A 14,510-nucleotide genomic window follows, 5' to 3' on the forward strand; every position below is an offset into this window, starting at 1 on the left:
GCCCCGGACGGCCACAGATGGTCCCGCCCTTGTCCCGGGCTTCTCCCGGCGCCCTCCCGCGCGCTCCCGCGCAGCGGGAACGGCTGCTTCTTTTAAGGTAAACTAGGGGGCGTGGCCGGCAGGGAGAGGAGCCCAGCTGACAGGGGCGCGCGGGGACTCCTGGAACACAGAGTCCACCCGCTCTACCCTCGCAGCCCTGCCGGTGTCACAACTAGCCCCAAGCAAAGTTCCACACGCTGCTAGACCGCGAAGCGGGACCCGCGCAGCGGGTCCGGCGAGCAGCAGCGGCTAGCAGGCAGGGTACAGCAGAGGTCCGTGGTCCTTAGTCCGTGGCGTTGCAAAAAATAAGAGAGACTCCCGCTGGTGTGAAAGCTGAAGGTAATTATATACCGCTGTGGTTGGGGGCGCGGCCGGCAGGGAGAGGAGCCCAGCTGACAGGGGCGCGCGGGGACTCCTGGAACACAGAGTCCACCCGCTCTACCCTCGCAGCCCTGCCGGTGTCACAACTAGCCCCAAGCAAAGTTCCACACGCTGCTAGACCGCGAAGCGGGACCCGCGAAGCGGGACCCGCGCAGCGGGTCCGGCGAGCAGCAGCGGCTAGCAGGCAGGGAACAGCAGAGGTCCGTGGTCCTTAGTCCGTGGCGTTGCAAAAAATAAGAGAGACTCCCGCTGGTGTGAAAGCTGAAGGTAATTATATACCGCTGTGGTTGGGGGCGCGGCCGGCAGGGAGAGGAGCCCAGCTGACAGGGGCGCGCGGGGACTCCTGGAACACAGAGTCCACCCGCTCTACCCTCGCAGCCCTGCCGGTGTCACAACTAGCCCCAAGCAAAGTTCCACACGCTGCTAGACCGCGAAGCGGGACCCGCGCAGCGGGTCCGGCGAGCAGCAGCGGCTAGCAGGCAGGGAACAGCAGAGGTCCGTGGTCCTTAGTCCGTGGCGTTGCAAAAAATAAGAGAGACTCCCGCTGGTGTGAAAGCTGAAGGTAATTATATACCGCTGTGGTTGGGGGCGCGGCCGGCAGGGAGAGGAGCCCAGCTGACAGGGGCGCGCGGGGACTCCTGGAACACAGAGTCCACCCGCTCTACCCTCGCAGCCCTGCCGGTGTCACAACTAGCCCCAAGCAAAGTTCCACACGCTGCTAGACCGCGAAGCGGGACCCGCGCAGCGGGTCCGGCGAGCAGCAGCGGCTAGCAGGCAGGGTACAGCAGAGGTCCGTGGTCCTTAGTCCGTGGCGTTGCAAAAAATAAGAGAGACTCCCGCTGGTGTGAAAGCTGAAGGTAATTATATACCGCTGTGGTTGGGGGCGCGGCCAGCAGGGAGAGGAGCCCAGCTGACAGGGGCGCGCGGGGACTCCTGGAACACAGAGTCCACCCGCTCTACCCTCGCAGCCCTGCCGGTGTCACAACTAGCCCCAAGCAAAGTTCCACACGCTGCTAGACCGCGAAGCGGGACCCGCGCAGCGGGTCCGGCGAGCAGCAGCGGCTAGCAGGCAGGGTACAGCAGAGGTCCGTGGTCCTTAGTCCGTGGCGTTGCAAAAAATAAGAGAGGTACTCTGAGGCAGTGACCGGTCACCATGGTGGAGACTACATGAACCTTAAACATTGGGGAAAGTTTGGCAATAGTAACATAGTAAAATAGATACACACTCACGCTCGCTCTCTCTTCTCTTTCTCTCTTTGTATTTTTAACTCTACATATTGTCGCCTCTCCATGTATGCTTCGCTCTTGGTGACAATAAATATGTTCAACCATGTTTTATTAAATTTCTTAATGCCACTGATTTGTTCATTAGCCCCATTAGAGATTCTGCAGCATTATAATGTGCTCTGCTTCCGTACTGACTGATATGTAGATGGATGGATGATGTTTTGAAGCAGCATAACATATATGTCTCAGCCTGTTCCTAGCCCCCATCACCCAAAGTGGGCCCAGTTTCTTGCCATCATGAGTAAAAACTTCACCAGCAGGCATGTTCTCAATGATTCTACCTAACATAATGCTTGGCGGAGAGCGTGTATTCAGTTTCAGCATGCTCCGATGATTATGCCTTTTGCTTCTTGGAGTGATATTCGACTTTTTCAAATCTAGTCTGTGGGATGTGGACGGTCACGAGCATAGTCAGTGGGATCTTGTTCAGGCGGTTATCTCCGTGGAAAAAAGTCATTTGCCTCTGAATATCATGGTGTTGATACATTGCTACCAGAATGCATCCCTTCTAGATGCTCGTCATTATCTGGGTGGTCGCATTCTTGTGTTGCAATGACCTGCAATAGTCTTATGAACCTACAGTGATTTGTCTACAACTTTTATGCAGGGTCCAACAACTTTTTCCTCCTATTACGAACCCTGCCATAACCCATCTTATTTAAAAAAAAAAATAGTTGTGCTCGACCTCCAAAGCTTGTGTTTTTAATTGTTTTAATTATATGTTTGTCAATGTTATTGGTTGCAGTGAGTTTACATTTTGGATACGGTTGTATTACAACTGTAACTCCTATTTTCACATTCAATATCATGTGTTTCTCAATAGATACCTGGTGGTTGGCATTCCATTGGTATTCCTTATATTTCTTATATTATCTTTCTTTTCTTTTAGCTTGTTGATAAGTAATTTAAACTTATATGGTGAGACTGATTTATTTTGATTTCCAAGTCAGTTTGTATTTTTTTCTCTTTTCTGATTTTAACTTGGACAGTCACTGCCTCACTGATGTTCTTGCCTTACCACTTCTTCGCCACATTTCTACAGCTTTAAGATGTGGACATAAACATGGTGGTTATACTGTTGCGATGCTATAGTACTGTTCCATGAAAGTTGCCTAGTAGAACACGAGGTGACAAATGGGGATGGGCTCAACCCTGGTCTTGAGAATCCCATGTGTATTTGTGCAGGTGCCGCTTTATGGGTGTCGTGAACAGAACAATGGGTAAAATACAAGGGTTTCCCCGTTGATTGTGGTGTAACAAGAACACGTTGCCCGTGCTCTGGTCCCGGTGACTCATAGTGCACATTCATTGTTGGCTGCAGAATGAACCGATGTAGACCGTTTACATAGGTAACAAGTTAGTCTTCCAACACAACCCGTATTCCACCCTTCTACTTTTACCTGACAACCAGTTTTGTGGGGTCCCTCTTTCCTCCCACCAAACTTTAAACCAGGCCTTTGCTGCCATCTTATGAAATTTTCACATTCTAAATACAAATGCTGTAGGGCTTGTGGTTTCCTTACAAGTGGCTAAACTTGTTTTTCTTATGAAGGTGCAGAATTCACACCTACTCAGATGCCAACTGGGCGCATCCTCTTGCTGAGATGTACATCAAATAATGTTACATTTTGTCTGATTATGATCGGACTTTCCCACGTCTCCAATAATATGCCCATACATATTCAGTGATCTGAGTCGTCCATTTTATAGTACATTTATGTGCTGTGAAAAGAAACAAGATTCATTTGCTTAAAAAGGTCCTTAATATGGCTATTAACAAAGGAAATAGAAACACAAATGTGCTTCTACAGATAATCCCCTCGCCTTTGCCTGCTCCAGACATTGACAGAACTATTGCCTTTCCATGAACTTGGCTCATTTTCCCCTACAACACGTAGTTGCAGGAGCCTGACAAGTGATTGATTTGGTTTCATAGGGTGTCTGAACTGCACAGAGTGCTTTTTATATTAGACTAGACATGTGCATTTTTTCACACGTTTCAAGATTTATTACCTTGCCCTAACGTATTGTAAATGAGTCTGTGTGCTATATATTTTCTCCAGGATCCTGTAATTTATGTTATTAGCTTAAGGACACGTTTTGCTAAAGGGGGATAGCCTTTTAACTCTGTCACCCTCTTGTCTGCCTTCCAACCATGGCACAGGTCTGGAGATCCGCTGGGTGGACTGCTACTTCCCCTTCACCCACCCTTCCTTTGAGATGGAGATCAGATTCCAAGGGGAATGGATGGAAGTCCTGGGCTGCGGCGTCATGGAACAGAAGCTGATTGAATCAGGTATTGACAAACTCTTCTTTTTCATTGGCGTCGCTATTAGCAAACACTTCTGGTGTGATTCGCGTCACAGCAGAGAGATTGCTCACACAGGAAAACCAGCGTTACCACTGAAAGCTGTTTACGTCCATGAATGAATGAATTAATGATTGTTCTTCTAAAGCCCTTTTTGTTTTAAATCAAAAAAGTGCTAGACAAAACTGATAGTAGCTGGTAGGAGATCACAGGCCAATCAGGTGCTTGGCGGCTAAAACAAAAATTTTGAGCATCATATCATAGAAAACAAACCAATAACTTGTTTAGGAGCGTACCACTGAAGTCTCATCCATAGGGGAGGGAGTGCAGGAATCATGATCTATGGATGATTTCAGAGAAGGAGTATCACACATTATTTTTAGCAGTAATTTCAGTTTCGTTTTCATGGGAAAGTATGAAATTCGTCTAACCTGGCTGCATTTTTAAATTGAGTTAGTGGTGCCTTTTCTAAAGCTATTTACTGTGTGGACTTTCCAACCCCCTCCATCAGGAGGAACCTTTCCTTCAAAGTCTTCACGAAGATAAATGCTTTCTACCGGTTCCTTCTTGCATGCCCTAACTAGCACCTTCTCTCTGTAGACTGATGGTCTCAGTAGAACCTCAGGAGGTTCCTGACAGATGTAGAGGGGATTTCATTTTGACCCCGAACTGCTTCTCTTCAACATGTTTATAGTTTATCTGACAATGTGAAGGGAAATAAATTCCCTCAATATTCTCTCTTTCTATATTTGAACCACTGTAAAGCGCTCTGCCACCACTCGAGGCTAGTATTCACTATATAAAAGTACAAATATAAAGAGAAAACTTTTTTTTTTCAGATTGAGAAGCACCGGTCAATTTAGTATCTCATCGCACTGTTAAAACCGTACCTCATTTATTGCCATCTATCTTCAAAGAGCCATGGCAATTATGATGCAGTGGAGGACCAAATTATGTGGCAGGGCAAACTAAATTATGTGTGGCAAGAAAAAACATATTGTGCATATTATGGGGCATACCTTGTGTCAGTGCTATCCTGCTGTCATGGTAAAACACATCGACAAAAGGGATCACGAGGCCACGCAAAATGTAAACTTTTTTTTAAGTGTAAAAATGTGTTACTCTTTTGAAAATATTATGACCCTATTGAAAATATTATTCACCCACTAATAATGATTTTGTATTGCGTAGAAGCATGTGGGCACCATTTTAATAACATGGGCACTTAGTACTCACACAGTGAAAGAGTCTGTCTTCAGAACCAAGTGCATACTTGATTTGTATAAATATTTTTAATGTTTTTCTAATTTTATTGATCATAACACACCATTAAATTCAGGAGAATTAACAAGTGGACGTTAATAGTGTATTCTTTTGCCATGCAATTGAAAGTGAGCAATGAACGAAAAGTCACTGTTAGCACATAATCATGAACTCTATATTGATCCAAGGCTGTGAGTGTCTCCACTAGCCCACTCCTGTTTATCAGTCGTCTCCCCTTATATTATGTGTAACCTCTTATTGTTAGCAGTGGCAGTTCCTCCTATAGGGCGGAGGAGCGTCGCCCTGACTGCTGCAAGCATAGCACCTGCATGCAACAAAAAGTAAATAGAATGGCATTGGTCATTACCATTCTAGTGCGCTTTACGTATGAGGACAGGGGCGGGGCCATTCTGACTTGTAGACAGTTGTTTAAAGTGCACATGTCGGATTGTTCAGCCGACATGCGACGGCCAGCCCGACATGCACATATCAGACCGCAGAAATCTGTAAGCTGTAGATCAGCCCAGTGGACTGCAGACACAGGATCCTAGCCTGAAAAGGAGCACTGCCTTAAGCTGCTCCGACCGATCATGGTGCTACTCTCATGCTGAAAACTGCTCAGGATTGGTTAGGTTTGGTTGCTCTATGCTCTTACTGTCTCTACCAAAGTCACCTCCCGCTGTGGTGGTTTCTGGGAACAGTCGTCTCGGCAGAAGTACCTTCCCTTAGTTGTGTAGTCAACAGCACCTATCACTGTGTGTACTGCCTGTGCTGTCAAGTTTCTTGCCACTTCCCTCCTCTCACAAAGGCTGTATTCCTTACATGAGCATTACCTGTTGTGTGTGCCTGAGATGAGCAGAGAGCGTTCCCCCGTCGTCGGTAAGCACTTTTGTTGTTATTACCCCACCACAGACTTATTTGGTCAAATGGTTTTCAGCACAGATAACGGAGTTGTGTAGATCTTTTGCAGCCAGCGGTACTGTAATACCACTGGTCTTGCTACTTTAAAGATAGAAATGCACATACACGCCAGGTTTCCCACGTTTGTTGGTTGTGCTTTGAGAGGTAAACTCATTCTTGGTATTTGGCAGTGATCATTGGAGCAAGGCTAGAGTCAGGTAAAATGATACCTGAGAATGTATTAAACATGCACAGTAAAAATAGATGTGATGCGGCCATGCACGAGAAATAGGGGGGCATATTGTTAGTTATCTTTCAAAACACATAAAAGAGTACACAGATACCCTAGTGGCCGTTACTTTTCAATTATTCGCCATTAGGCTTAATATTATCAAAAAAACATGGCTCACAATTGAAAGGCACATGGACCATGCCTGGAGCAACCATGTCATCAAATTCAATTTGTTTACTTCAAACCTACAGAGAAAATAATGGTTTAGTATGTATGGACCATCTAGCAAGTCGCCTTCAGGGCATGTCTGTGCAGTTTGTTAATTAAGTGGGCATCCATTGCGACATAAACAAAAATGCTGTGCAGTGGCGGCTAGTGACATATAAAAGTGCTAGCCATGAGCCCCGAGACCTGCTTCTGCTTTGCTCCACAACTTTCATAGGTCACTAGCCACCACTGCATGTTAGTCAACCAGCTCATTGTTTGGAAGCATCTTTGGCCTCACATGTATTCTTGTTTAGGATTGTATCCCGCTTTATTTCCTCCTTACTATCATATGTGCTTAGAACTGCCTCTCACTTGCTGTATTAGCATCCAGAAGATCAGAAAGTCCTTGAAGCATTGCTGCCCACTCGGCCAAATCTTCAGTAAGTTTACCATTCCTATTTAATACCTTCATTAAGCTCTCTTCTACTGTGGCCCACTCCATTGTATGTCGCAATACTGCATTTTATCTTGGCCTTTTTCTTTGGGAGCAACCCCAGTGTAAAAACCCCACCTGTGATCATCTACAGCCTCCCTATCATATCCGACTAATAGGCTTCCACCTTCCATGACATGATCGACGTCTGCTTTAGGTTCCCACTGCCCTGGCCAATGAAGAGAGCATTCAGAGAAGATCTTACTTAACTCAAGTTTGTTGGGTCCTATGCCGGTAATTAAGCTGCACCAGTATAAAACATGCATTTGCATTGTTTTCTCTTTCCAGCCCAGTGAGTGGTTCCTTACAGTCTGTGATCTATCTCTCCCTAGCCTCAACGGCACCACCTCCTTTATCTTGTTGAAGCAGGCACAATGGATTAGCACCAGTCTTGATCCTTGCTTTACCTTTAACTATAATTTGTGTGATCTCTGGGGCATTAGGGAATGTGTGCCAAATCTCTATAGCTGTCTGTGATATGCGTGAATATTGTACAAACTGACCAGGATCAAGTCAAAAATATTCATGCACTTCAGCAAATGTGACATACTTGTTGTCAGGTCTGATGTCTCCCAGAACCTTGCACACATTCCACTTAGATTTGGCCAAGTTCCTTTCTTGTGTGATCTGTCTAAAGGGGCAAATGCTCCACAGCTGCACCTCAGTTACAAACTGCAGGTGTCTCATTATTTCCTTCTTGCCCCAACTACTGCTGATCGATTACACATTGAATGAAATAATTTACGAAACATGAGTAGGTCGGGTAGTGTTACATTGTCATGCGTTCTTTAAAGACACGCCACCCAATTACATCTTTGCCCAACCATTGCACTGCATGCTCCATCAGGTGTATCATGTAATATAACTCCATATCTGGGAGTTCCTGCCTTCCTTCCCATGGCTACTTCCAGATGCCCAATCTGACCCTACTTCACTTCTCAGCCCATATCAGAGACACCAACAACTAAGCTAATCCTTTAAATATACTTTCTGGGATGGGAAACATGGATCCCTGGACAACATCGCGACAGCAAGACAAAGGACTCTTTACCCGTCACAGACAATGGCAACCCACTCTAGAATTCAGTTGAGTGCTTTAGTCCCTCCAACACTTTGCTCATGTTAACCAAGTGCTCTGTTTCAGGATCACACATGATGTGGATGGCCAGATAATGGAACCCAGTAGTCTCCCACAGAATATGTACGTCTAGATAATCTTGTTCTCCCAGGACCTCAAAGCCCACCCAGTGGGAATAATATGGACTTGACCCAGTTAGTATGCAGTCCCGATGTTTACCTGTACTTTGACAACTCCCTTAAAAGTATCAGCCAGAATTGCACTAGATCCTTCAAGTATAAGGGTATTGTCTGCCTAAATAGATACAATGTTGTTCTCACTTCCTGTTGTTATACTCCACTCTTGGGGAACAACTTGCAGATGACAATTTAGCACGTCCATTGCCAGGGCAATCAAGAGGGTTGGGAGGATGCATTCTTGGTTGTTCTTCTTTCTGGGGTCCAGCTCTCTGAGACCTCTTAATCTGTCCTAACCTAAGTAGTAGGTTTTGCATATGGCAGTTTAATCCAGCTTAACTATGTGCGCCCTCTGCCTATATAGTGCAACACACCTCAGATGGAATCCCAGCCACTCTATCAAATACCTTCTCAATGTATAGCGCCACCAGTTTCTAGGCTGTGCATGACATGAGCAAGTCACTGTAGATTATTTAACTTCTGCATTGATCATAGACAATGGACTATATGCCCTAACATCTGTGGGCTCTCTATCTGGTTTTGAAATTAGGATAACTAATGCTTCCCTCATCGTTTTTTTAATTTGTTTTTATTGGCATTTCTCCAAATATATTATCACGTATGACATACAAGATGTTATAGTGACTTTTGCAGTTTTAGGATTACATTTATAGTAACAAAAAGTTCTGTGCAGTGTAACATACCAATTTAGATAAACAGCATCCGCTTAGTGCAGACGGAGCTAGATGCAAAACAACAGTTCCCTGAACCTAACCACCCCCACCAACCTGTGCTTCCATCTGTCAGTTTAGCCAGCATAGCCCAAGAGCTACCTATGTTACCTTTCATTTATTCCTCAGGCAGACCCTGTCAGTCAATCCCCCATCTTTATCAGGCAATAGGTTTGCTCACCACATGGTCACAGCACCTTCCCTTGCCATAAGCGTTCTATCATTGTCTTCTGGAGGTCTGGTACTGGCAGTGTCCATTAGGGCTTGTATCATAGCTCTTCAAGAGATGAAGTCATCTGCCAGCTTCTCGTCCTTCGGTACCTTTCTTATATGCACTTCTTCTGCTCCCGCCTGCTCCAGTAAATCCTGCCACCAGTCCTGTATCAAAGAGAGCTGGGGACACGACCATTTACTGGCAAATGCTCCTTTTAGCTAATATTTCGCCTAGCGTCATGTACTTGCTGCTCAATTTCTTCTTTTTCTTGTCAGGATGTAGGCCCAGTCGGTACTGTTTGATCGTAAGCGGGACAGATCAACCCGTAAGCTTGTGACCTGGGCTAACACCTCTCGAAATGTCAAAATAGCAGGGCAGCTCCACACTACATGAAAGAAATCACTGACAACGTACACATACCGAAACCCTCACTGGATATATATTATGTAACCGCTCGGGAGTGAGGTAAGCAATATGTATGTAATTATTCTGCACCAGCTTAAAACTGTGCATTGATCGATACCTCACACACTTCACTATGTATTTTAAGCCATTGCTTATTAGTAATAGGGTTATCGCTAAATTGCTGCCAGGCATCCTTGACCTTCAGCGGTGTCACCCGTTTCCCCGCACAAAGGGCCCGATAAGGTTGCGTGATTAGTTTCCGACCTCCGTCCATCGAGAGAACGGTGGCCATTGTTTGCGTGGGTTCAGGGGCCTCAGGGAACGAGGGCCATGTCCATGTCCTCCTTGTTGTGGCAACTATTTTTGCTTACTGTAGAAACTGACCTGGACCTAACCTAAATGCCTCAAATGCATTTCCATGGTGATAAATTGGGCTGCGAGATAGAGGTCACACAGCATGGCACACCCACCATTCTGTCAACAGCCACAGTCTTAGCTATCTGGGAAAAGGGCTGGACTTCCCAGATCTCTAAGTCTGGCACATACGGTACCCTCCAAATCACTTCCTGGATCGCTCTCTCACAGAGCTGGCACTGCAGTCGGATCACATGTGGCAGGGATTCAGAGACTCTTTTCACTCTCATCAGTAGGGCTCCAAAGTTATTGTCCCTGTACATACCATCATGGAGAGTCCGTTTCCCAGCTTCCACCCTCATCTAGCCAGTGGACTGCATGCTGCAACTGAGCATCTAAGCAGTGGAGCTCGAGGTCCGGTACCTCCATCCCTTCCTTTTCCCATTCCAGCTTGAGTGTGTTTACTTCCCATTCCAGCTTGAGTGGGTTTAATTCCCATTCCAGCTTGAGTGGGTTTGATCACAGCTCCACCAATAGCTGATCCAATTCTCGGAGGTCATGCCCAAGAATCTCGTACATGGTTCCCTTGAGTACATACAGTCATCTGGCCTATGTTCTCCTCCTGCTGTTTCAGGTCCTTCTCTAATGTCTGCCGTATGACTGTAGATGTAGCCATACGCACTCCCCTTATAACCTCTTTGATTGCGTCCCACTCCACTGCTGTAGGCATCTTACTACCCCAGTTAGTTGCAAAATATTTAGTTAACACTTCTGTGAGTGCCTCCACAAATGCCGGATCTGTCAGGGCCTCCACTCTCAGTCGCCATACCAGCACTCGAAGCACCGACTTAGCCAGGGAATATGTGGTCAGGAGGGGCGAGTAATCCAACAGGTAGTGAGCCAAATAGTCCGAGTTAGTCACTCACTGAGCAGCAACTGCCAGTAGGAGGAAGTAGTCCACCCTACTATGTGTGTCTGTCGCTAGGGTGTAGCAAGAGTATGCTAGCAACTGCGGGTGCTGTATCCGCCATATATCTACCAACCCCACGCTCGTCTTCTTCTATTTAAGCGCTGTAGTCATATTCGGCTAAGTGCCTTTTCTAAGTGGGAACCTATCAACTTCACCATCAGCCAAGATGACCTCTGTCTCCATGTGGCCCTTGCCGCCACTAGCACCGTCCTGAAATAGTTATCGCTATCCACGTTGGGTGCATATGTAATAATGAGGCAGAGCTCGTGCGCATCTAGGGTGCCAGTCAAGACAACTCTGGGGGATACCCATATGAGGACCGCCACATGATTCCCGAATCGGAAATGGCTTATTGACCCCTCCATTTGTTCCTTAAGCTAACAATGCTAGCCCCACATTCCTCTGTTTCCTTTAAGAGGCAAACTGTAACTCTGTATCTTTTCAAATAGGCATGCACCTTCTCTGGTCAGTTTAGCCCCGCTCGTTCCATCTGAGGAACTTATACCTAGTCCCTGTGTCTGTCATTAGTATACCTATCAGGTACCTGAACCCGACTAGCGGGCCATGTCTGCCACCTCACATCTCCATATTGCCACTTGTCTTATGAAGCACCCCAGCATTACATCACAACAGGCCGTAACTTTGTCCCTGAATTCCCAGTCCCCTTCCCTCTCATGGGCCAAATATACTGGTCTCCCTCTGGCACAACCAGTGACCCAAGCGGTACATGTCACCGAGCCCCACTCGCCCCCCCCCCCCCTTCCTTACCCGAATGTACCCTTAAAGAACTCTGGGTGTAAGCACAGCCCAAGAAACCCTAACCTCAATAAGCCACAAGACAAGATCTGGCACTAAGCAATCCAAAGGGGGTTTGGCCTTGGCCAACCCCAGCCATGGAGAAAAGAAAGACATTTCATTTCAAATACAAATAGTTTGGTGGGTCTTAGTACGATTGACTAAAATTGCAGCCCCTTAGGGGTCCATTCTCCTTGTGGAAAATAAAAGGTTAGAGACAATAGGGCAAGCCACCGGTACTGGTCTCCCCCCTAGGTCCAGCCCCTCCATCCTCAGACATCCCGGGTTAAATGCCTCCCAAAGGTGACTCCAGGAGCCACGTATTCTCGCTCACTCTGGGTTCCGGGTTCTTGATTTGCGAAAAGGAGTTCTGGTCAGAGGTCCCGAATGTAGTGGACTACAAAGTTACAACAGGGCCGACCAATATACAGAAAACCATTAGGCGCTTGGTAGACATGGCAATGTTGGTCGCCAAATGACGATGGCTATGCAGTGGTCCAGAGGCCCCCCTCCCACACTGAAACAATGGTCCAGAGATATGTTGTACTGCAACACGCAAACAGAAACATACAGTGAGCTCCTCCCCCCTAGGAACCGCCCCAAAAACTTTTGGAGCCTATATTCCACTTGCACTTCATCTCGAACTCGAGCACAATCAGTAACACCTCCTCTTGCGGAGGGGAATCCATTGCCACAACCAACATAAAAGCTTCCCCTGGTGCTTGAATGTATAAGCTGAAGAGAGTGATGCATCTGCTAAAGTAGCGATGTTATAGGATGGAAGACCTTATTGTTCTTTGGAGAATTGCTCGCATTGTAAAGCCAATTATTGTATGATTTGATTGTTTATTGTAAATCGTCGTATTGATTATTATTTGCGTTTTTGACGGAAGGACTATTTGAGTTGCTTATGTCCTTATTTTTTCATTGTCATTTTATTGCATGAAGATTTGTTCTTTATTCTTTTTAGGTCTTGCGCCTAGCGTTGCAGTGCGCAGCGCGAGACATTTAGTAGGTAAAAATGGGGGTTAGCAGACTGACCTAGGAATGGCACACGCACAAGCGTGTGCCTTTCCTTCTGTGGCATGTTATTGGCCTTTGCGTGCGTGTTTTTTAGAAAGGCAGCACGCAATAGGCCAAAGGCGGGCGCATTGGTCCGCCCATGGCCTATTGGTGTCTATTACGCACACCAAAAGCCATGTGGTTTCAATTATTGTGCCCAGACACGGGCGCGAAAATTGAAACCACATGTTTCGCTGTGGCGCAAGGGCACGCACACCTCGTGGGCGTGTTTGTTTTACAATAGCGATCGCTTTCGCGATAGCTTTCACTGCCGCTTGTTTAGACGGTGAGCGGACAATGCTAATTTCCAACAATGTCTTTCATGCACATTGAGAGTGCATATGACCCTGCTTCTACTCTGGAATCTGTGCCCCGACCCGTGGGATAAGAGCTCCAGTGTGCACGGTGTCTGCCACCCAGCAGTGCGGAAAGCCCGTGCGAGGCCTTCGCGGATCCACCATCGCGGTGGGCGGCTTATGCGCCTCCCCTAAACCCCTTTCCCCACACTGTCTGTCAGTCTACGACTTCCCGATGCTGCGGGTTGCGTCTCACCTGTACACGCGCTTGGTTAGCAAGCTGTGTCCGGTCCTGGTTCCCCTGTTCGGAACCTCTGCCCAGTCCGTGTTGCTCAGGTCATGGCCCCGGTCCGGGTAGCTTGAAGTGCGACCTCTGCCCGATCCTCATGACCTGTTTAGCGCCATACCACCAGTCCTGGTTTCAGGCTGCTCTGTTCTTGTCCATGTTTAATACCTGTGGACTTAGGCCAGGCGTCCAGGTTTTAAAGACGCCTGTACCATGGGTCAGTGGGCGGCACAAATGTTTTACCGATTTCTGTTTCATAGGCTGAATAATTTCCAAAAAGGACGAAAGTAAAACAATTAGCTAAACCACTCTTAATCCAGCCAAAGAACCACCACTCCCTGATTTAACGCGCAGTGCATCGGTGGATTTACAATACAGGACCTGGCGAAAAGTGGAGTCTGGCAGTCCTTGAACCCGTCCCCCGCCCTTGTGAGAAGTGGTGTCGGCGTCACAGGTTCCAGGGAGCAGCTTTCATTTAAGAGCATGGCTGAAGGTCGGGAACCGGTGGGCACACATGCCAACGTTTCAGAAGAGGTAAGGGGGAGATTTTTAAAAAAACAGAACAGGAAAAATGCACCGTCCTCCTGAATTCTGTTAAAGCAGAGGCAATTTCATGCAGGAGACAGGCTAAATTAGCCACTTTTTTGCTTAGAAAATCTGGGGTTTCTCGTCTGATTGAGGTCTGTTGACAAATATGGACAGTAAGACTTGGGTAAACATGTTAGAGCTTTTGTTTTTGACCATGAGCCCAGTGTTTTAAGTGGGCCGGGTCCTGCTGGTACTCAGCAATGGCAGATCTAAAAAGCAGCTGCTGAGATGAGTTCCTATCAGACTCTCCGTTTTTGCCCTCATCCTCATGGTGAAAAAAACAAAACTTCACACTGCAGCAGTGCCCCCCTCACTGCCTGTGATGTAACGTCAAAGAGACTCATTGTGGTTCTTTCAGTCTCGTCATTTCAGAACTGAAGCATTTTTAATCTTCTATACAACGAAGCCAAAGTTGTTTCTTATTTATCTTACACAACTTACAACC

At 46.8% G+C, this 14,510-nt stretch overlaps 1 protein-coding gene across 4 annotated transcripts in view; it reads left to right on the top strand.

The window, feature by feature from the left end:
• The window catches only part of FARS2 (phenylalanyl-tRNA synthetase 2, mitochondrial), a 1,625,806-nt gene that overhangs the window by 811,301 nt on the left and 799,995 nt on the right, over positions 1-14,510 (top strand). For all 4 annotated transcript variants that reach the window (XM_078688052.1, XM_078688053.1, XM_078688051.1 and 1 more), the window contains one exon: positions 3,872-4,003. In XM_078688052.1, the coding sequence (XP_078544178.1) occupies positions 3,872-4,003 (132 nt within the window). The remainder of the gene's footprint in view (positions 1-3,871; positions 4,004-14,510) is intronic.

Source organism: Lissotriton helveticus, chromosome 4_1, assembly GCF_964261635.1.
Source record: "Lissotriton helveticus chromosome 4_1, aLisHel1.1, whole genome shotgun sequence".
NCBI classification, from domain to species: Eukaryota; Metazoa; Chordata; class Amphibia; order Caudata; family Salamandridae; genus Lissotriton; species Lissotriton helveticus.